General features: G+C 58.9%; 2 protein-coding genes across 12 annotated transcripts in view; one reads left to right on the top strand and one right to left on the bottom strand.

Annotated features, from left to right (window-relative positions):
• The window catches only part of FAM163B (family with sequence similarity 163 member B), a 28,246-nt gene extending 21,114 nt beyond the window's left edge, over nucleotides 1–7,132 (top strand). The window contains exons 2-3 of one of the 2 annotated variants that reach the window (XM_025982059.2): nucleotides 4,388–4,503; nucleotides 5,120–7,132. In XM_025982059.2, the coding sequence (XP_025837844.1) occupies nucleotides 4,411–4,503; nucleotides 5,120–5,521 (495 nt within the window). In that variant the 5' untranslated portion in view covers nucleotides 4,388–4,410 and the 3' untranslated portion in view covers nucleotides 5,522–7,132. The remainder of the gene's footprint in view (nucleotides 1–4,387; nucleotides 4,504–5,119) is intronic. The other variant, XM_072748218.1, reaches the window with a different exon arrangement.
• Nucleotides 7,133–8,347: 1,215 nt separating this feature from the next.
• The window catches only part of ADAMTSL2 (ADAMTS like 2), a 33,675-nt gene continuing 20,156 nt past the window's right edge, over nucleotides 8,348–21,866 (bottom strand). For 6 of the 10 annotated variants that reach the window (XM_025982054.2, XM_025982058.2, XM_025982056.2 and 3 more), the window contains 8 exons: nucleotides 18,280–18,377; nucleotides 14,095–14,221; nucleotides 13,057–13,270; nucleotides 12,818–12,973; nucleotides 12,103–12,273; nucleotides 11,247–11,423; nucleotides 9,873–10,017; nucleotides 8,348–9,036 (listed from right to left, as the gene is read on the bottom strand). In XM_025982054.2, the coding sequence (XP_025837839.1) occupies nucleotides 8,918–9,036; nucleotides 9,873–10,017; nucleotides 11,247–11,423; nucleotides 12,103–12,273; nucleotides 12,818–12,973; nucleotides 13,057–13,270; nucleotides 14,095–14,221; nucleotides 18,280–18,377 (1,207 nt within the window). In that variant the 3' untranslated portion in view covers nucleotides 8,348–8,917. The remainder of the gene's footprint in view (nucleotides 9,037–9,872; nucleotides 10,018–11,246; nucleotides 11,424–12,102; nucleotides 12,274–12,817; nucleotides 12,974–13,056; nucleotides 13,271–14,094; nucleotides 14,222–18,279; nucleotides 18,378–21,866) is intronic. The other 4 variants (XM_025982057.2, XM_072748212.1, XM_072748214.1 and 1 more) reach the window with 1 other exon arrangement.

Below are 21,866 nucleotides of genomic sequence, written 5' to 3'. Positions count from 1 at the left end.
CAGCCTTGGTTTGCTCATCTTCAAACGTGGAACCTGAAGGGTCTCCGACAAGTGCTGGGCAGGACGGCGGGGATGCTCATGCCCCCCAGGCCTGGGCGGCCCCGGATTCCAGGTGGCGGGCGGGCGGTGGGGCACGGATGGCCTTGGGCTGTGATGGGGTCCTGTTTGCCAGAAGGGTGCGCATGGACCGGCCCGCCCTGATGGGCACTGGCTTTGGCTGGAGCGCTAGAAACTGCCCTGTCTTCCTGACCCTGAGTCCTCATCTGCAAAGTCAGAGTCCCAGGGTCTGCTCTGCCCTCCCATGTGCCAGGGACGCAAAGGAGGGCTCCCAGGGTGCATTCTGCTGTGGCGTCCGGGCCACTTCGGAGTGAGGCTGAGGTGGGCTGTGGTATCCTACGAGCCCCACAGGAGGGAAGGGCGTGGGGGAGTCAGGCCAGCAGCCGTCTGCTTTGCTTTGCCTCACCTCAGCGAAAAGCGTGAAATGCATCTGGACAGCAGGCCTGGCCCCCGCCCAGCATCCCCCCGCCAGCCGCCTCGCCTGCACACCCAACTCCCTGGATCCGGCCCCAGGTCGGCCTGCACCCTTGGCAGGACCAGCAGGCCAGCTGGCCTCAGCCGCCCCAGGGGCCAAGGCGGGTGGGAGGTGTCCGGCAGGGTGCCCGGGAATGTGGGGGTCCCCGGGGCGCCTTCTTTGTCTGTCTGTGTGGCCTGCCTTGTGTCTTCCTGACTTGGGCCCTGTCTGCGTCTGCCTGTCTGCACCTCCATCTGAATTCGGAGCTGTCTGTGAGTCCGTGTCTTGTTGTCTCATCACTTGGGGTCTGTACAGATCTGTCTGTGTAGAGTCTGGGTTCTCCTCCCAGACTCACCTCTCATGCACACACAGTGCCTCCCGGGAAGGACTCTCCATGTCCATCTACAGATGGGGTGCTGGTCTTTGCATCCCCCAGACCCCCTTCCCGGCCCAGCTGTACAGTCTGCAGGGAAACCCCTAGACCTCTGACCTCACCACCCCCTTCCCACACGGCTACCCTGGGGCGGGGGCCCAGCCCCTCCCTCCCCACACACCAACTGCTCAGCTCTTGAGTCTCCGAATGAAAATCCCATGTCAGTTCTCACACATTCCTGGAAGGGGAGAAACAGCCGCAGATTCCAGCAAGTCTTTGGCAAGGTTTATCAAAAACTTTAGAAACGTGCACACCATAAAGCTCTTCACTGCACATTCCTGTAATCGTAAAAAAGTAGGAAATAATGCAAATGCTCACCCATAGAGCCTGGCTGAGTAAGCTGGGCTTCCCCACGCTATGGAGCACGATGCAGCTTGGAAAAGAATCCAGGCTCTGCAGGGGTCCCTGGGGACGTTCAGCGTGACCAGGGCGCATATGGTACATGCAGTGCTAGACCGCCTGGTGAGGCAGGGGAAGGTGTGGAAAGCATATACGGAATGCCATTTTAGCTTAAGAGAAGGAAGGAAGTATGTATTTGCTTATATTTTTAGAAAGAAGCAATGAGAGGGAAGTAAAATTGTTCCTTCTGAGGTAGAGCAGGGGAGAGGCAGGAAGTGAGACCTCTCTGAATGCCTTTGCTTTTAGGCTTTTGACTTTGGAATCAAGTATTTTCTACAACTAGAAGGCAAAACTAAATCAAATTTAAAAACAACAACAACAAAATCCCCTAAGAACTAACTGGAATAAATCAACCTGAGGATCGAGTTGGTGGAAAAACCATACTAAGAATTATTTCAAGTGAGACAGTCTTTTTTACTATCCGCCCCTGAGGAGGTAAGAACAAAAAAGAGTAGTGAGTAAGCATCATGTTCCATTCAGGAGATACGTTGGTAAAAATATTGGTAATGCTATTTTTAAGTTATTACATATCATAGGGAAAAACAAAGAATCAGGTCAATATAAGCTCATGTTTTATTTTTCTATTTCTAGAAAAGAAATTCCCTGGCTCTGGTGTCTGAAAAAGCATAGAACCAATGAAAACCCAGGAGTAGGGATGCCTGGGTGGTCAGTGGTTGAGCGTCTGCCTTCAGCTCAGGGTGTGATCCTGGGGTCCCGGGATTGAGTCCTACATTGGGCTCCCTGCATGGAGCCTGCTTCTCCCTGTGCCTGTGTCTCTGCCTCTCTCTCTCTGTGTCTCTCATGAATAAATAAATAAAATCTTAAAAAAAAAAAAAAAAAAAAGGGAAAGGAAAACCCAGGAGCAGCTAGCACCCCTAGTGCTCAAACTATGTTCTCTACAAGCCACTTACCACTAAGAGACCCAGGCTGTTACAGGGCAACAGTGCATCCCAGGGCCAAGATGAGCTGGGACATCTTGTGCTTAAAAGCAAAATGTTATCAAGCATTAGTGGGGAGTCCCATCAAAATGACACAGGAGCTGATGTGAAGGGCCTCCAAGCCCATAGTCCCAGTGGGATCATTTGAAAATCAATAAGTACATTAAATATGTAATAATCAGTGGGATCACAGTGATATTGGGAAACTACCACAAATCTCTTGGGGAGCCCACCTATTCTGAAAACTGGTTAAGAACTGAGCATCTGGGCCTTTCCTCTGCAGACTATATTTCAGGATAACTGTGTCGGTATTAGGGAACGTTCTTTAAGAGAGGACCAGAGCTGATAAATGCAGAAGAGATGATGGTGTTTGAAAAGTCTCTCTGGCAGCCTCTGATGAAATAGTCGATCTAAGTAACAATCCCCAAAGGCTGCTAAATCGATGAGGCGGAGGGTCGGCAAGGAACTTTCCAAAGAAGGAATTCGACTGATAGCAGCTAAGCCCACCGGTTATCCTGGGCATGTCGACGGGAGGCCCGGAGGCTCAGCCCCTGAAAGCGATGTGATAGGATGCCAGTGTAGACGACAAAACCGTGATGGAGGATCACGTGATGGAGGAAACCCAGCCAGCTCTCGTACATGGAAAATTCTGTAAGATAAATGACCCAGTTTCTTCTATAAACAACTTGGGGCGGGGAGTGGGCGAGGAGAATGAAGGGAACCGAAATGTTCTAGAATCGAAAGAGCCAAACGCAACTGGATCCTACGTTGAACAAACCAAACTGTAAAAAAGACATTTTGGAGCCGATTGAAGGAAGCGGAGCACAGACTGTGTATTTTTGTTAAAGTCTTCATCTGTCAGATTTTGCACTGAACTATTTATGAGTAAACTGATACCCTCTGGGATTTCCTTTAAGGTACTCAGTTGCCCCCACCCCCACCCCCCTGCCACGCCATGCCCCTGCAAAAGAAAATGAGGGATAGTGAATTGGAGCAGGGTATGGTCGAGCCAACGACTACTGGCTTGTGGGAGATGATTGTTAGCCATCAAGGAGTTTTGCAAGCCAGTTGTCAAGTGGTTGTAACTTGAACCAGGCCACGGTGAGAATGGGCATGAGTGACTGCTACAGGCAGGGCGCTTTGATGCCAGAATGGGTTTATGGGTGCCCGGTGGGACGGATAGAAAAGCTAACAAGAGTGCAGCCAGTGACGCACGTTCACTCTGCTTTTGTTTGTGTGACATGTTCCACGATGGAGAGTTTACATGAGGGCCCGTCCTTTGGCCTAGAAATCCCACTTCTAAGAATTTATCTGGAAAGAGTCATTGGAGTAGGCCATGGCTCAGATGACTCCCATAGCTTAGCTTCAGAAACACGTATGGAAAGACATCCACTTTGAATATATATATATATTTTTTAAGTAAATGACCTAACTATCAAAAAAGGATTGGTTTCCCGTCGAGGAAGGTAACAACGTTCTGGAGACTGGCTGCACAATCGTGTGGAGTATGTAACACCAACAAACAGTACACTAAGCAAAGTCACAATGGCAAGCTGCATGATATGTATTTTACCCCAACTAGAAATCTTAAAGAGAACCGATCGGATATGTTATACAATGGAACATGCTTAGAAATGATGTCGGGAAGAAAATGTAATGATATGGAAAAATAAGGACAATCTCGTTAGGTTACAAAACCATATGTTCAGCTTGACTGTGTTTGGGTGAATTTAAAAATGCGTGAGCTTGGAGAGCCAGGCTGGAAGGGCGCCATTCCCTGAGAGTGAGCTATACGCTGAGCACTCAAGGGAAGTGCGTGCTCATGAAATCTTCTTGGAGCCCCGGGAGCCAGGGTGGGGCATGCCGCTAGCATCACCCCCTCCACATGTGGAAGCCAGGCCCCGGAGAGGGAGGGGCAGAGCCGGCCTGGGTCTCCTCCTGCCACCGTGCCCAGGCCCAGCTCCTGCCTCTTGCGTGCATGCCCCAGGTGGGGGGGTTTTGTCTCTCCTGCCTCTTGCAGCCAGTTTCTTCAACTTTCCAAGCCAGAAGGGGTTGCTTTTGTGGTGAGGAAGCAACAGTGCATAATGCTGGTGGTGTGTGTTGCAGGCTGTTGATGGAGAAAGGGGCGGATGACAGCCGGGACGGTGGTCATCACTGGGGGCATCTTGGCGACTGTGATTCTGCTCTGCATCATCGCTGTTCTGTGCTACTGCCGGCTTCAGGTACTCCCGGGGCACTGAGGGAGGTGCGAGGGGGGACCCCGCGAGGGCTAGGGCCCAGGAGGAGGGGAAGGGGTGGGTCCTGAGGAAGGTGCAAAGTGCACAACCCTGGCCTGGGTCCCACCTGTGGGGGCTCAGGATGTGGCCACCTGGCTCACCTGACCCGGGCCTTCCCAGACGCCCTGCGAGGAGAGGCTGCCCAGGCCCAGGGAGGGTAAGGGTCTTAGCCAGTGGCACATAGACAGTGTTCCTTGCCCCAGTCCCACCCCACCCCTGCACTCTTCCTTCCCTGCCCACACCGTAGGGCCCTCCAAACCGGCCCCCCCACAAAGACACAGGTGTCCCTGAGGGGAGAGGGAGCCCTACGTGCAGGGCAAGACAGCCCAGCCCAGCACCCATCTTTGGGCTGCCTGACCCTTCTGTGCCTCAGTTTCCCCACCTGCAAAATGGCGATGCTTCTGGCGCTGGCCTCCAGTGGCCGTGGGGATGAAACCAGCTGGCCTCTTACCGCAGCACCCGGCAGGGTGGCCGGCCTGTGTGGTGGTCCCACGGGGTGGTCGCTGTGCGCTTGGGGTAGGGGGCGGGCGGGAGCCAGGCGTCACCAGCTCTCTGCCCACAGTACTACTGCTGCAAGAAGGACGAGTCAGAGGAGGACGAGGAGGAGCCTGACTTCGCTGTGCACTCGCACCTGCCCCCGCTGCCCGGCAGCCGCAACCTCGTGCTCACCAACGGGCCGGCGCTCTACCCGGCGGCCTCCACCTCCTTCAGCCAGAAGACCCCGCAGGCCCGCGCCCTGTGCCGCAGCTGCTCCCACTACGAGCCGCCCGCCTTCTTCCTGCAGGAGCCCGAGGACGAGAGCGTGCGCAACGGCGGGGAGCGCGTGGCCTACCAGAGCGTGGGCCAGGAGGACTCGGAGCTGCCGCCCGGGGGGCTGGGGGGCCTGCAGGCGCTCAACCCCAACCGCCTGTCGGCCATGCGGGAGGCCTTCTCCCGGAGCCGCAGCATCAGCACCGATGTCTGAGCCCCACACCATGGCGTGGGAGGGTGGCGTCCCCGTGGCGCGTCGGCCCGGGGCCAGGCCAGGACCGGGGCTCAGCCCGGCCCTCCTCGTCTCCCTGCCAGCCATGGGGGCCCATTGGGAAGCTCCGCAGCCCCCCACAGGGATAGCACCCAGGGAGTGCTCGCCTGGCCGCCGGGGGTAGGGGCGGCAGGCGAGGCAGGGCTCGGGGGCGGGGGTACCAGTCTCCTGACCCCGGAGTTGCTGTCCAGTAAAGCTGCAGCGGAGGGTGGCCCCTACCTCGGCCCTGGTAACATCGCCATCCCCGGCTGCAAGGCCGGACCCCGACACCCCCTCTCTCTCCCTGTTCAAGGAAGAGGTAGCAACGGCGATGCGCCTGGCCCAGTAGCAATTGCAGACCAGTGTTCTGTCCGGGAAAGGGGAACGCTGCCTTTTCCGGCCCCCCTCACACATGCACCCCTGGCTTCAGGTGCCAAGCGGCTGAGACACTCTTTGGGCTGGCCTCTCTGTGGACGCCCTAGAAGAGTTTCGGGGGGCAGCCAGGCCCTTGAGATTCACAGCCCCAACCGACTTTCTGGTGGAAGAGGGAGGCCACGTGCCAACCACCTGCTTCAGGAGTATCCAGGCTAAAATACATGCCCTGCTCCGAAGCCCTGGTGTATGGGCAGACAAAGCGAGGATCAGCCTCCCCGTGAAGCGTGGGACAGGCCCTCCTACCCACTGGGCCTTCAGGCTCTGGTCCCCAGGGGAGACAGCCCCGAGCCCTCCCACCCACCCCGTTTCTCAGGAGAATCCCAGAGCAAGGCCCCAAATCCTGCCCTCGCTCCATGGAAGACCTCAGTGAGCCCACTGTCCACCCAGCTCCCAGCAGGGCTGGGGTCTCCTGGGAGCCCACTCTCCAGCTCCCTCTCTCTGGCCGAGAAGGTGATGCCCAATGGCCACCCCTGGGAAATCTGCCAGACCCAGAGGCCTGGGCCTGGGGAATGCAGCTTCCTGACCTGGCTGGAGGCAGCAGGGCCCCAGAGCCCCCTGCCCTCTCAGGGCCCGCTGTGGAGCCCCCAGGGGATGGTAGCTCCTTTCTGCCAGGGAGACAAGCTCCTCTGCTAAGCCACCTTCCTAAAGTCAAACAAATCTTTGAGGGTCCCTGAGCCGCAGACAGCCTGAGCACCTGCCTCTCGCTGAAAGCTCTGAAGAGTCGAGTCGTCTGGACGTGAGCAGTTAAGGAACACTTACTATTTTTAGCTTTCTGGATTTTTTTTCCTCCTTCTTTCTCCTCCTGCCTCAGTTTGGACACGCGAATGGAATCCATCCCTGAATTCCCCAAGGCCCAGCTCTCCCTCCTTTGTGGAATCCCATGAGTTTGTTTTGTGTACTTGCTTGGGGGGGTGGGCTGGGGTGGGGGGCGAGCACCAGGAGGTGGCACCTCCTGTGGTGGTTCTGTTCCCGTTTCCTATTTCCTCCTCTGGTCTCTGTTTTCTGTATAGATTCTTAGATCCACTCGAAATGAGATAAGCACCCATCCGTGTGAGTTCACGCAGCTGCACTGCGGGGGAGCTGCACCCCCCCACCCCGAAAAGCAAAAGCCAATAAAACTCGTCTCCAGCACCACCGCCACCATGCTGCGGTCGCCTTTGGTCAACCTGGGATTCCAGGCCACCCCAGATCCTTCCCTGGAACCTTCTGGGAGGGGGCCATGTCCAGCCCAGTGCCAGGCCCAGTCTGCCTTTCCTCTGCCATCTGGGGGGGGGGTCGGCCACGGCACGCCACGTCTCGAGGGTGTTTCCCAGGGGGGCCATGTCTGTCTGCCAAAGCTGGGAGCCACCAGCCTAAACTCTGGGCTCCCGGAGAGCAGGGTGGAGATGACGGGCTGAGTCACCTGGGACAAGTGCATGATGGTCTCTGGGCCTAGCATCAATGCAGGGGGTGATAATGATGCCCGCTTCACAGGGCTCTTAGGAAGCATGTGGCGCAGAGCCTGGCATACAGCAAGTGTACAGTGAGTTTTGCCAGAAAGGCAGGTGGGGCAGGGAGATGAGGGGTGATGACAGCGCATGCACGGCAGTGGGGTGCATCAAGGAGGCCCGGGATTGCCAGGACTTGCCTCCCCTGGAACCAAGCCAGGGGCCACACGCCATCCTGCCCCATAGCCTCAGTGACCTTCAACCTTAGCCCCAATCGCAGCCCCCTCAATTCCACCTGAACTCCACGAGGGGACCCTGCTCCTGCCCCAGTTTGGGGAGTGGCTGGCCACGCATCCCAGGGAAGCAGCCCAGCAACCACCTGCCCCCCTGCTTGCTACCTGTCCCCAAAGGACACAGTACCTGCGGCCTCCTCGGCCCTGTGGCAGCCTCACTCCCCAAGGTTGGGGGGACACCCAGGTCCTCCCTCCCTCCTCCGAAGCCAGAGCAAGTTGCTCTCAGCATCTTCTACATCCTGGCCCCCCACCGGTATTCTCACCTGCCTGATTTACTCTGTTCTTCCCACACCCCCAGGTGGGGGCTTTCCTCCACAGGTTCAGGGTGTGCAATTTGTCCAGCCCCCAGCCCCCTCCCTAGGTTCCACACCAGCGAGTAGGCGTGAGATCAGTTCAGTTCTGGGTGCAACATTGAAGTCCCAATGCCTCTCCATCCCCCTCACCCCTGCAGGTGCCCCATCTCCATTTGTGTCCCCCTGACTGTCACCTCCTCTAGGGGGAGGGGGACACTGCAGCTTGGCCCCAGGCCCCAGGCCACCAGCCCAGACCTTCCTGAACTCATGAGGTGGACAGCCTGGCTCTCAGAGCCTGATGGCCACCCCAGCCCTCCTGCCAGAGCCACTGGGAGCCCACGATGCCGCCATAAATACGACCACTTTATTAACATACAGAGGTGCTGACAGGACCATATCCTAGCGTGCCTCCTTCCGGGGCGTAAAGTGCAGCAGGTCCCTCCGTGTGTGAGAGCTTTGAGTGACGAGGCGAGTGGACGCTAGTTGTGAGATACGATTCCCCTGGAAGGAGCGCCCCTGAACAGGAGCTGGGTCCAAGGTGGCACCTGGATCTCCTGGCTGCCCCAGCCCTCCTCGACCTCACGGCCCTGGAGGCAGAGAGGACAGTCCCCAGCCCCTTGGGTGGGGCCGGGTGCACGGCCGGGTGGTGGCGGGAGGGAGCCACCAACAAACCATCCTCATAGCTCTAAGAACACCTTCCCAGGCAGCAGGGGCAGCTCTGTCGGGGGCGGGGGCCAGCGGCGCTCTTGGGGGGCTCTCCTTCCCCGGGTTGGGAGTGGGGAGAGCAGAGGCTCAGTGTCATGTCTTCACAGCCTGGGCGCCCTCGGGAAGGGTGTCCGTGGAGGGGTCCCAGCAGCTGCGGGGGGGCCCCGGGGATGGGGCGCTCGGGTCTCTGAGGGGCGGCAGCAGGGCCTAGGAGTGGGGGGGTCTGCAGGAGCGGCAGCACGCCTTGCTGTAGTACCAGTGGCCGCACAGGTTCACCTTGATGGCCAGAGCGCAGTTGGTACCTGGCTGGTCCTGGCAGCTGTCGTCTGGGGGAGGGACATGGCGGGCGGGTGGGGGGGGGTGGTAACAGGACATCAGAGGAGGCCAAGGAGGACAACTCAACAGGACAGGACCCCCCCCCACCCTGCTACTCCTCTCCTTAACTACTGGAGCTTGATCCACTCGGGGGTGGTCCTGGGCCGCAGAGCACCTGTGGACAGGTGGCCTCTACATGCTCATTTCTGGGTTCAGGGACAATAGGCCACCCACCACACCTCGAGGCCATGAGCGCTATGGCTCTGCCAGCCCTTTCCTGCCCCCCTCCCCTCCCTGGGATGTCATGGTGTCTCCCGCGTGGTCTGAAGGGTGATGCCCAGAGCCAGGGTTGGGAGGAGGTCTTGACCTCACTCCTGAAGGCCTGAATGTTCCCAGGAGGCCAACAGGTGTCCCCTCCGGGGAACAGGTGTGAAGCAGCTTGCCGCCTGCCCTGGTGACCCTGCCCCGTCCCAGGCGCTTGAGCCCTGGGGCAGCCCTCGCCGCCTGCCTCCTGTGGGCCCGGCTCCTGAGCTGTGTGCTTGGTTCAGCCTGAGTCATCCTGGATTCCTGGTCCCCGCCCATGGTTGGCCCCGTCTTCTGAAGCCGAATGCAGGTCTTGGCATGGCTTCCAGGGACCCTGCACTCCATTTAAGCCTCATCTACCACCCTTCCCACCTAGCACCTCCCAGCTAGGCTCAGCCATTCTAGGAGGCATGGTGGGGGGAGCCTTAGTTCCCCCACAGGACTTGGTATTCATGGCTCTGGATCCTCCTGGTCCCCGTGGCTGACACCTGCTCATCCCCCAGGCCCTGGCTCTGCCCACCCTTGTCGGCCTCCCCCTTCTCACCTGGGGGTTCCGTGGGGCAGGGCTGCAGGTCACAGGCCTGCCTGCCAACGGGCTTCACCAGCGGGTCGCAGCCACGGACAATGTCCGTTCCCTGGTAGCACTTCACATCTCGCATCCGCACACCCACCCCGCAGGTCTTGGTACACTGATGGGAGAGACAGCGTGGCCAGAGCCCCCAGCTGGCAGGGCAGGGGTCTGGCCAGAGGAGGGGGCGTCCCACCCCTCCCACCAGGCTGCTGAGTCTCAGCTGATGGGAGACAGGAGACCTGCTGCCCATCCTCTCCCAGGGCCACTCGGCTTCACCATATGCACAGTGAAGCGGGGGCCCCCTCCTCTCTCACTGTCCCTGGGTGGGTCCTTGGATTCAGCATTCCTGGGGCCTGTGAGACAGAATGCTCAGGACACACGGGGCCATGGCCGAGCGAGAGCGCTGGTTTCCACTCCAGTAAAAAACTGTCGCGCGCCAATTAGACCTATCTTCCAAAGTCACCACTCCCACCCGAGGCTCCCCCGTCCAGATGTTCCCCTTGGAAAACCCCGCTGAGCTCCCAGAACACCAGGGACATCTGCTGACCCCAGTTGCCCCATCAACCTCCTGCCAAGATCCCACAGGCGGTGGCTCCCTCTTGTTCCCCTCCCCGATATGGGTGACCCCACGTCACCCAGGCACATCTGGGACCTGAGCCCTCGACTCCCTGAGGGGGCTGGGGTGGGCAGGGAGCCTTGGTCCCTGGATGCCTGTTCATCCTTCAGGCCCTGGCCTTGCCCACGCCTCCTCTGGAAGTCTCCACCTACCCTCATACCCTTGGCCCCTCTGTCCCTCCAGGTCAGTCCTCTTGTGGGCAACTCAGAATGAGTAAACATGCACGTTTTTGCTCTTGAACGAGCATGTGTGCTGTAGGAAGCAGAGGTCCCATCTAGGGCAAGACTTGGTCACCTTAAGTATTTCCACTGGGAACCCCGAGCGGGGGACTCACCCTGCCTTACAGATTCTAAGAATATTCACCTTGAATTCTAAGATTTAGGGATTTGGCCTCCATATCCTAGCGACCAGGACCACGGAAGCCATTGGTACAGGGGTGTGTCTGGGGTACACTATAGAACATCACAGTGGAAGGAATTTCCAGGGCTCCCCGTCCCATGCAATGCCCCTGTGTCATCCCCATAGAGTTCAGAGCTGGCCCATGAGGACACTGAGGCTGGAGGCTCTGGGACCCCAGGTCACACAGCCTGCCCACAGCTGCACTGGCCCCGGGGCTCCTGTTCCCTACCCCCACCCCACTCAAGTGATGCTCCATGACCACTGTGGGGACGTGGAGCAGGACCAGAACTCAGGGCTGGCCTGAGATCCCAGAGTGGCCAGTTGGTGCTCACCTCGGACCACGGGCTGGTGTACCACTTGAAGCAGGGTCTCTCGAAGCAGGTGCTCTCCTCGGGGGGCTTCTTAGCCAGCCCGCACTCAGGCCCACTGCGTGTCTGTGGCTTCCCGTTGGCCAGCTCCATGCACAAGACCAGCCTCTTCTTCACCCCTCGGCCACAGGTGGTGTTACACTGGAGGCCGGGGACAGGTGGGGCCGGGTCAGAGGCCAGAGGCCAGGAGGACCAGCACACAGCACACGTGACTCCGGTGACACAGCTTGGTTGGTGACAACCGGGTGAGAACGTTTGGATCAACCACAAATTGGCTGAGAACTCTTTGGTCGATAACCATTTGGCCCAAAACACATCTGATCAAAAGCAATTTCACAGAAAACCATCTGTTTTGAAACAAAATGGTTCATGACAATTTGTCCCGAGATGACTTGACTAATAGCGGTCTGCCTGAAGGAACTGGTTGAGAACAACTGGTCTGGAGTGACAAGTCAACACCTGGCCGGTCGGTGGGCAGATGACATGGTCGTGAAACCAATAGATGCAGAGGCCCCCGGGGGAGCCGAGAGCCAGTGCAGCCTGAGGGCCCCCAGCCCTGGTTCTCCATAAATCCGTAAAGAAAAAAACATGACCAATCTGCGTGCATCATGGGGCATTTGGCTACTTAGATTTGGCAAGTTTTAAGGGGTTTTCTTACCTTTGGGGCTTTTTTCTATCTCCAATTAATTTTTAGTGAATTGTGCCATCATAATTTGCAATTAATTCCCCAAGTGACCCATCGGTCCTCCTGGTCACTTGGCTCTCGGCCAAACACTGCCCCAGGCAGAGGGCAGCCCAGCCACTGGCCCAGGGCACTCACCCGCTCCCAGTCCTGGGCCAGCCAGTGGGCAGGGCAGTTCCTGTCCCCGCAGGGGTGGATGGCCAGAGGCTTGGTCTCCATCTGGCACTGCGACTCGGGCACCACCCGTCCATCACTTGTCTTGCAGTACACGTGCCGGATCATGCGGCCCTGCCCACAGCTTCCACTGCACTGCAAGGGGAGGCCCGGGGGGGAAGGGGGGGTTAGAGGCAAGGCCCTAGCCATGCCATCCCCCCTGCTGTCATTCCCAGAGAGGACCGGATCCCCAGGCAGTGTGGGGGAGGGAGCAGTTGCCACAGCAACCACGTTTTAAATAACATTTTCTGTTCTAATTACAGAAATATTACATGCTCAGTGGAAAAACAAGACACAGAAAAGCACACCTAAAATACCTAAAAAGGTCATCTGTGTACCCAGCACCCAGAGGGGACCCTGGTGAGCATCTGAGCATCTGTCTTACAGAGAGACGCAGAGACAGGCGCAGACGAGCAGGGAAGTCGTGAAAAGGGATTGTGAAGGAGCCACTTGCATTGGGGCAAAGGTCCTGATTCCTCAGAATAATGGGGAGAGCAGCCCCCTGGGTCTTTTAACCCCACCTCCTCACTCTAGAAAAACAGGGAGACTGAAGCACAGCAAGGGGAAGAGCCTGGGACCTACTGTCGCTGGGCACGGGTCACCCTTCCACGCGCACCACCCCAGCGGGGCCTGCCCTTACCGGGCCCCAGTCGGAGACAGTCCACTGGCGGTCACAGGGGGGCCCCGTGCAGTCCTTCTCCCCCACGGGCCTGGTGTTGGGGTCACACAGCTTCTCGTCCTCGGAGCAGCGGATGTCCCTGGTCACCACGCTGCGCTCCCCACACTTGGCCGTGCACTGTGAGGAAGCAGTGAGGGAGGGGTCAGGGCCGCCCTGACGTGCGGGGACACGACCACGAGAGCCCGGCCGCATACACGCACCTCAGACCACTCGGACATCTCCCACTGGGGCCCGCACGCAGGGTTGCGGCATGTCTTGCGCTCCTCGGGCCGCACGGCCTCAGCCGCCTCGCACAGGTCACTGTACACGGAGCTGTCAAAGCCGGGAGACAGCATCTTCCAGCAGCGCACGATGCGGAACTGGTAGCCCTCGCCGCAGGTGCGCGAGCACTCGCTCCAGCTACTGGTCTCCCACCTGCCTCGGGAGGGGCCGGCCTTCAGAGACCCCACCTTACCCCCTGCGGCAGGGACCCCATGCAGCCCCACGCTGTGAGAGGGCCTGCCCCCCCGAGAATGTCCCATATCACACGGGGCTAAGCCAACCAGGAAGCTGGTGAGGCCCCAGGGTGGAAGCTGCTACCTGATGACCCAGAGCCTCCTGGGAGGCACCCAAGGTGGAGGGCAGGATGCCCCGCTGGTGCCCAGACCGTGTGCTTGGCCTGCCTGCCTGGGAATCCAGGTGGCGTCCACCTGCTGTCACGTCCAGACATGCCAGCTGGCTTTCCAGCCACTTGAGGAGCCGTGTCCTGGCCTTGCTCCCTTGCTCATGCTCTTTCTCCCTCCCAAAGCCCTCCCTCCTTCTCCTACCCGAGATCAGGCTTCCATGTCCCAGAGCCAGCGCTGCCCTCCAGGGTGGCCCCCAGGGGGAAGGGCAGGCCCCCTAGGGCCACATGACCAGCTCCTCAGAAGGGAGCAAGGACCCAATGGAGCCAAGAACCCAATGGAGCAAGCAGCAAGAGAACAGGTGTGTAGCCTCGGGCTCCTCTGCAGACCCTGGCGTGGTCGTAACCGGGAAGAGGACGTGCTTAGGGCTCTGTCTCTGACCATTTGTGAGGCAGAGCAGGACACGGCAGGACTGGCAGGCCAGTCAGTGCCCCCACCCCGCAGGCCCCACATCCTGCCCACAAAGCCCGTTGAAGGAGCAGGGTGCCTGCTAACTCCTGCTGCTCCCCTGAGCAGAGGCAAAGCAGAGACCTAGCTGCCCCCACACTGCTGCCCAGGGTGCTGGGGGGCAGGTACCTGGGCTGGCACTCCCTCCCAGCGCAGAACTCCTGGACAGGCTCGGGACGGGTCAGGGCATCACAGTAGCTATCATCCACCTCGATGCCATCGTAGCGGACACACATAGCGTAGGTCGACATGACCCCTGGTTCAGGACAAGGGAAGGGCCCATGAGACACAAGCGAGTCCCCTGGAGACCAGCAGATGGACCGTGTGCACAGGCAAGTCACCTGACCTCTCAGAGCTTCCTGGTCTAAATTGAGGATGATGACAGTAACCAGCTTACAGAACAGAGGCAGAGCCGCATGAGGACAGCTTTGTGGATTTGAACTCTCCCCCTGCCCATGTCTTAGGGTCTGACCACTCTCTGAAGCCCCACCTCCACTCCTACCCCATCCAGCTCAGACTGGGCACCTGCTTTATATATCACAAACCCTGGGCTTTGAATAAACTCAAACTGGTCCTTACAGGGGTACAGAGGAAAATACAGCCAGGTGTCACTAATTTTCATTCATTCAGCAACTACCCATCTATGGTTGGGTCAACGGGAGGGTAGGTAAGTAGATGAATAGGTAGATTGATAAATGGATGGATGGATAGATGGATGGATGGATGGACAGACAGATTGTGAGTAAATGGATGGATGAATGGATTGATGAGCAGGTTGTGGGTGGATGGATATGGATGGATGGATGGGTAGATGGATGGATGGATATGGACAAATATGAATAGATGGATATGGATGAGAGATATGGTAGATGCTGGATATGGATGGATGGATATGGTAGGTGGTGGATATGGATGGGTGGATATGGACAGACAGTTTGGTGGGTAAATGGAAGGATGAGTAGGTTGGTGGGTGAGTGGGTGGGTGGATGGATATGTTTGGAAACTCTTGCCATTCCAGCCCTTTCCAGCCCCGCCGCCAGGTGTTGTATTTCATCTTCAGACTCTCCCTGCCCTCCCATGACACACCTTAATCCTCATCCAACTCTCTTTGAACTTTCTTTAATCACTACTATACATGTTCACCTTCCTTGGCCCACCAGTGCTCCATAAATCCCATGAGGGGGATGATACATTAAGGGCCAGCCCTCACCCAGTGTCGTTAGTTCCTTGATGCCCCCCTCATCTCCTACTCCTCTGGTCTTCTTGCCCCTGCATCCCTGCATCTGGCACCAAGTGGGCACATTGAGCCAAATTCACTGAACCATAGTTAGGTCCGTGCCAAGGAAGCAGGATGCCCCGGAGAGATTTGTTAGCATCGATGGAGGCCCAGGTAGGGTTAGGGTTTGTGGATGCTGATGTGTGTGTGTGAGGGAGAGAGAAAGAGAGAGAGATGGGGGCAGGGGGGCAGCCTCCCTGAGTGATGGAGACAATGGAACCCTCCTCAATGGGGCTGCCAGGCCTCCAGGAGGAAATCCATTTCCCCATTGATGGAGAGCCCCAGCCCTCCCTTCCCAGCAGCGTGTGTCTGAAAGCTGCTGCTTCTCCAAGCCCAGCCCTGGATGGAACGTAACAGCCTGGGAAGCAGCCTACACGGGGATTTTTTTCTTTTTTCCGTAAAGGACGAGCCAGGCTGCAATCACCGGCTCCTCTGCGCCAGCACTGGGCTGTGTCGTCTTTAGCTCTCTCTGAGGGGGAGGCTGCCTTCCTGGCCAGGTCTGCTTGGAATGTTCCAGGCCTCAGAGACACCAGCTCTGGGGCCCAGGGAGGTCCAGGCCTGGGGACTGCCAGACCCTTGCCAAGTGCCGGATTATCCATTCAGACCTCGCCATGGACTGGAAACACGGCAGGTCTTGAGCAAGAGAGACTGGGGTTCAAGACCCAGCTCAGTGTCTCCCTGGTCATGGTGGAGTCATGTGAGCACTGTCAGCCTTGCCGGGCCCCAGCTTGGTCATCCCCACGCTGGGACCTCCCCACTCCGAGATGCTGGAGGAGTCGAGGTACTGATTTCTTTCATTACATCAGCCTTGAGCACAGTGCCTTTCAAGCCTCTGTATGCACAGGGGCCTCACCGTGCGGGGAGCCCGAGAGCATGAAACATGGATCGGGGTGCTGTGCTGGTGGGGGACCAGGCTCAGGGCCTGCCGGGGTCCCCAGAGATGCTGAGGGACAGTTCGACAGCACTGCTTGAGCTCAAGCTCAAACCCTTGGCCAATATTCAGCTGCATTTCTACCGCTCCAAAGGGTGTCTTGAAAGAAAAGAAAGAGACCCTGCACAAGCTCGGGAGGCAGGGGGTCCACTCCCTGCTCCAATTGTCCTTCATGTGACTTCACGGCCAAGCACAGGGTGCCCACCGCATAGCATGGACTCCACGTGCCCCAGAAGCCCTGCAATTCCACCATCGTCCAGCCTGGCCCTGGCACCCCCCAAAATGGGATTCTGAGAGTAGTAGGTCCACAGTCATGAGCTTTGAATTCAATGGAGCTCACGGGAGGTGGTGGCAGGAGGACCATTCAGCTCCACCATTTCTGCCGCCTGCCACCTGGGCCCAACTTGGGGCCTTGGTGGTGACAGGGAGCTCACCCTCTCTTGGGGCTGTTGGTTTCACTCCCGGACAGCCCCGGCTCAGGAGAGCTCTTCCGCTGACAGAGCGCAAATCGATCTTTCCCGCTTCCTTTTCTTGGTTCATCCTCCTGGGCCCCTTGGGCCACATGAGGCAAATCCACCCCGTCCCCCTGCCTGGCCACTCTGCAGGTGAGGAGAGGTGGCTCTGGGTCCTAACCTGGGGACTGTCTTCCACCCAGGGCCGGGCATCAGGCCCCTTGCCACCACCTCGAGCGCTGTCACCTCCCCAGGTAGCACTGTGTCCAGGGGAAAAGGAGACTCTCCCATGTTCTAGAACAGTCCCAGCAGACACGGTGTCCCGGGGAGACTGTGGGGCTCTGTCAGAACTGATCTGTGCCCCCCCCTCGCCCAGTGCCCTGTGGGGAGGCCCCTGCGGCTCACTCCCAAGACCAGCGACCTTATTTTTGCATCCTCACAACCACCTTGGCAGAGGTGCATGTCCCATTTTACAGGTAGGAAATTGAAGCTCAAGGAGACTAAGCAATTTGCTGAGGGCACGTGGTGTGGCCAGCCAGACAGTGCTGCTCCCGTGCTCACCGCACACCCTGCAAAGCTGGCCTCATGCCCTCCACGGACCCCCGGGGGCAACTTGGCCTGCCCCACAGCCCACTCAGGAGGCTCCTGAGATGGCACGAGGGGCCCAAGCCCCCTAACCAAGGGCAAGTCCTGGTGTGAGCAAGACATAGGGACCCATGGTGGGTTCAGAACCCTGCAGGGCCGTGTCCCCAGCTCCCGCCTCAGGCATCGCCGATGCTAACTGGGGCCGCAGGAGGCGTGACCCAGCCCAGACCACCAGCTGCTGGGGTTCAGCAGTGGCCTGCCTCATCTTCCTCACTGGCTAGAGGCTGCAGGGCCCAGTTTGGGGGGTGCCGGGGCAGGGTGGGGGCAGCACACATTGTGAGCAGCAGCCCCGGATGTTGACCAAACCCCAACGTGAAGTCCCAAGTGCAGGAAGGCGGCCCTCCTGTGGTCTCCCTGCCATGTTTGCCCTGGGGGCTGGCCCTGGGTTTGACATCTGAACTTGCAGCAGCCCCCCAGGGGAGGGAGCCAGAGTTGGCCATGGATGGAACCCAGGTCTCTGGTGGTCGCGGCCAGCATCCCCACGTGGTGGTAGTCAGCCATGTGCACAGACACGGGTTCGAATCTCAGCTCAACGCTTCCTAACTAACCAAATGTGTCTGTCTAGGGCCCGCTGGGGTGGGGGAGTCTCTGTTCCCCTCCTACCTGCTCCCCTGATGGGGTCCTAGAATCTGTCCCATTGCCTTGTGGGTCTAGTTTCCCTTCCTAGGCTGCTGTGAATGAAAGTAAAACCCTCCCCACTTGAGAGGTCTTACTTTCGACCCAAAGGACATTTGCCCTAATAAGATATAATCCCGAAAGCAGCAGATGAGGGAGTGTTTGGGGCAGCCTGAGGGACCCCCAGGAGGCTGGGCCCAACCGAGGTCCTGCACGCTGAGAGCATGAGGACACCAGCTCCTGTCACCTCACAGCACCGCCCTGACCAGGAAATCACGAGACACTCTCCCTGTGGGCCGTCCGGGGTTACCAGTGAGCGGTGGGCCCCAGGGCCCCAACCCCACTGCGCAGGCAGGCTGAGCAGGTACCACCTGTCAGCAGCCCGTCATAGGTACCTGTCGTGCAGGTGGCACTGCAGGGCTCGTGGGACGAGAGCTTCCACCGGTACATGTCCGCTGGACTCACGCCTTGCTTGCGTGTCTTGGGCCTGGTCCTGAGGAGAAGCAGAGAAGGGGATGAGCGCTCGCTCCCCGGAGGGCGCGCTGCCCAGGGCCCCAGGCAGAGTCCACACTGTTGGAATCAGCACACCCAGTGTCCAGAACGGAGGACAGCAGGGAGCACCGCAGGGAGGCACGCGGTACGACGGAACGGACGTCCGCCTCTCCCTCGCCTGGACAGGTGGCAGTCCCGCTGCCTGAGCTCCCGGGTTGGGGCCAGCTCGGGGCTCACTGGTGTCGCCGGGTTCCCACTGTTGCCTCCTGGCCCCAGGCGAGTGCTTTCCTTTGCTCTACTCCCCCAGCAGGGACCTCAGAAGGCACCTTCCATGCTGAGAATGTGCCAGAATTCTCTCTTGCTTCAATGAGGACGCTAGCCATTCAGCCTCCAAGTATCAAAACAGCAAAGCTCAGCTGCAGACAGGGGAGTGGCCGGTCCCCTCCAGACGCCTCTGCCCAGGTCTGTGATGGCTGTTGTGCAGGGGAAAGCAGGCTGGGTCGGCGCCAGCAACCAGCTATGATTCTTGGCCGGAGCCCGGGTGGCTGAAGCCAACTATTGTTAGGACTGTTTGCTTCTTTGAACCAGTTGGTGTGCTGGGGCCCAGCCTCAGTATCCAGCACGCAGGCTGGGTTTGGACCCAGCAGGGGAGGAGGGAAGCAGTGGCGGCAGCGGCAGTGCCTCCTGGAGCCCCAGGATCTGCTCTGAGACGCAGCCACCGGGGCTTGGAGGGGGTCCCCCCCAGAAGCGGACGTGGGGTGATGGCCTGGCCAAAGGCACACCATTCAGCCCCCCACCCCGCCCCCGGCGTCCCTCTGATTCCCGACCCTGCCCCACTGCCCCATGTCGCTTCCCGAGGGGCTGACTGGTGACCACACACGGCTGCCACCCTTTCACAGGGTGTCCTTGTGGGCACAGGCACGCGTCCCTTCCTGGGGACCTGTGGCCACCTCGGCGGCCAGGCTGAGCAAGGGTCCCAGGGTGTACATGCTGAAGGGCTTTCCAGGCGACTGTGTGGCCAAGACATTGGTTTGGATTCAACTGAGAGCTCGCTCCCCTCCAGGGGCTTCACACATGGACGAGCAGCGGTTCATCTCACTCTGAGAACCAGGAAATAATCCACCCACGGCCTTAAGTAATGAATCTACTGACGTGCCACATAACCCAGGGCACGGGAGAGGGGTGGGGGGCTGAGGAGGAGGAAGCAGGGGCCGGGGGAACAGGCCCTGAGCTGGTGGTGGCCAGTTTTAGGGCCACTCGAAGCCACTGAGCCCCTGACCTGGTGGCTTCACAACCAAGAGCCAGCCCTTCGCTTTTGCAGATTTCGGAGGGAAGAGGAAGGTTCCCCCTCCCTCCTCCTTAAGAGTGGGGAGAAACTCTTGAATGGGGCTCTCCCAAGCCCCCAAGACCTTGTCATCTCACAGCAGAGGACCCGTAGAAACCCGGGAGAGCACCCAGCAACCCCATGCAAGGCCTCCTGGGGAGAAAGGGCCCAGAAGCCTACGACCTAATGCCTGATCTGGAAAACTCAACTCACCGATCAGGTCCCCCACCCTCCTTTCCCCGGCTTTAAATTCTCCCCAAGAACAAAAAGAGATGCAAAGATCCCACCCATGTCCCACCGCCCCACCCATGGGAAAGCTGCACCATCTTCAACTAATTACACACTCCTCAGCCAGCAGGCTGCGTGACTCATTCCCGACTCGGGAGAGCGCGCACGCGGCCCGGTTCAAAATAACCCTTCGGGGTTTAAGCACAAAAGGTATTTCTGGAGGGGCTGCCCACACCTCACTCTTCCACGTCATGCCCAGCAGAGCCCCTCTCGAAAAAACCAGCCCATATTTGCACAACAATGCAACTCCTGCCAGCTTCTGTTCTTGGAAGGAGCCAGCACCCAGGAGGAAAACACCCACGGAATCTCACAGAATCTGGGGGGCCACCAGCCCTCTAGAGCCTGCTTTTTGGAAGGAAGAGAGCACCCGCCTCAGCCAGACTCGGTGGGGTTCGAGGGTCCGACAATCAAGCCAGGAGAGTCTCCGTTGGCCACAACCGACCTTGCTGGTTTGCAAATAAACCAGCAAGGCCTCTTTGCTGTTCTTCCCCTCTCCCTCTCCAGGGGTGGGAGAGAGAGAGAGACTGAGAGCGCGCCTGTGTCTCCCCGTCTCCAGGCTGGTTCCCAGCGTCTGCCTCTGGTGACCGGGGCCTCCCGTGATTGTTTGAGGCCGCTCTGAAGAGATGAAAATAACCTTTCCTTTCTGGGCCGCCCCTTTGATTTTGGCCTCTCCCTGAGCAGACGCGACTTCCTGTGTTTGGACAGTGAGACGCGCCGCCGGGCTATTTTGGCCTGGTGGCTTCCCCGCCGCCTCCCTGGGCCCTTTATCTCCAAAGACCATCTTTGGTCTCTCCTCAGCAGCATCCTTTGATGGCGGGGGACACCGCCCCATCTCTCCCCACACCCGCCAGGGCTTTCTGAGTGTGGACAATCAATATTTGTATTGATTCCTGCAGCCCAGGGGTTTCTGGGGGGGCGCTGAGGAGTGGGGTGAGAGTCGGCTGGGGTGGGGGCAGGAGAGATGCTTTCAAATGTGGCTTAAGGACCCCAAAGCTTGTGGGTGATCTGGCCTGGGAATCCTAGGGCTGTGGGACCGGTGGACCCTGTGGCATCCTCTTGGCCCCACTCTCAGGGACTCAAACTGAAGCTCAGAGTGGGTGGGAGACATGTGTGAGTCACTCGGAAAGTTGGGATGGTGCCCCGGGTCTTCTGATGCCCCTTCCTGAACTGTCCACACTGCTGTAAGCCACCTGAAGCAGCAGAGCCTCTGGGACACCTTGATCAAGCCACTCCGAAAGGGACACCGAGCTTCTGGGGCATCTGCAAGAGGCCCCACCCCAACCTGGAGGTTTAGGTCCTACTGAGGGTTCTGTCTGCTGAGTCCCCACTCAGTGCTTCCATTTGGGATAGACTGTCATCCTTTGGACTGTCCTGGAGCTGAGAAGGGACCAGGCCAAGGATGCAGGGGCCAGGTGCAGAGCATTCCATAACTGGCTTGGTCACACCAGCAAGTGCGGGCCCGATGTGAACACTGGTCCTTTGCCTGTGAATCCTGCTCTCAGGCTCTGACCTGCACCTAGAAGCAAAGCCTGCCACCCTTCCCAGCCGCTGGGTCCCACATGCCCCCCAGGCCCCACACCCTGAAAGCCTTTGGGCCCCTGGACAGGTGAGCAGATAGCCCTGGTGGGCCCTGTGGGAAGAAGGGCAGCCACAGAAGCTTCCAGAGCTTCACTGGGTCCACATTTGCAAAGAATTTCACCCAGAGACTGTAAGAGGCATCCCAGATATACCCGGGGAGCCCGACGCCCCAGCTGTCCCCTGTGACTAGGGGCCTCTAGAAAGCAGCTTTAGAGAAGGATCAGGCACCCTGGTAGACTCGGGGGGGGGGGGGGGCGCTTCACCACTCTTGTCCCCGGCTCAAGGGTGAGAGGGTTACCC

Source organism: Vulpes vulpes, chromosome 2 (genome assembly GCF_048418805.1).
Source record: "Vulpes vulpes isolate BD-2025 chromosome 2, VulVul3, whole genome shotgun sequence".
NCBI lineage: Eukaryota > Metazoa > Chordata > Mammalia > Carnivora > Canidae > Vulpes > Vulpes vulpes.
The sequence above is the reverse complement of the archived record's forward strand: the minus strand, read 5'-3'. Positions and strand labels throughout refer to the sequence as shown.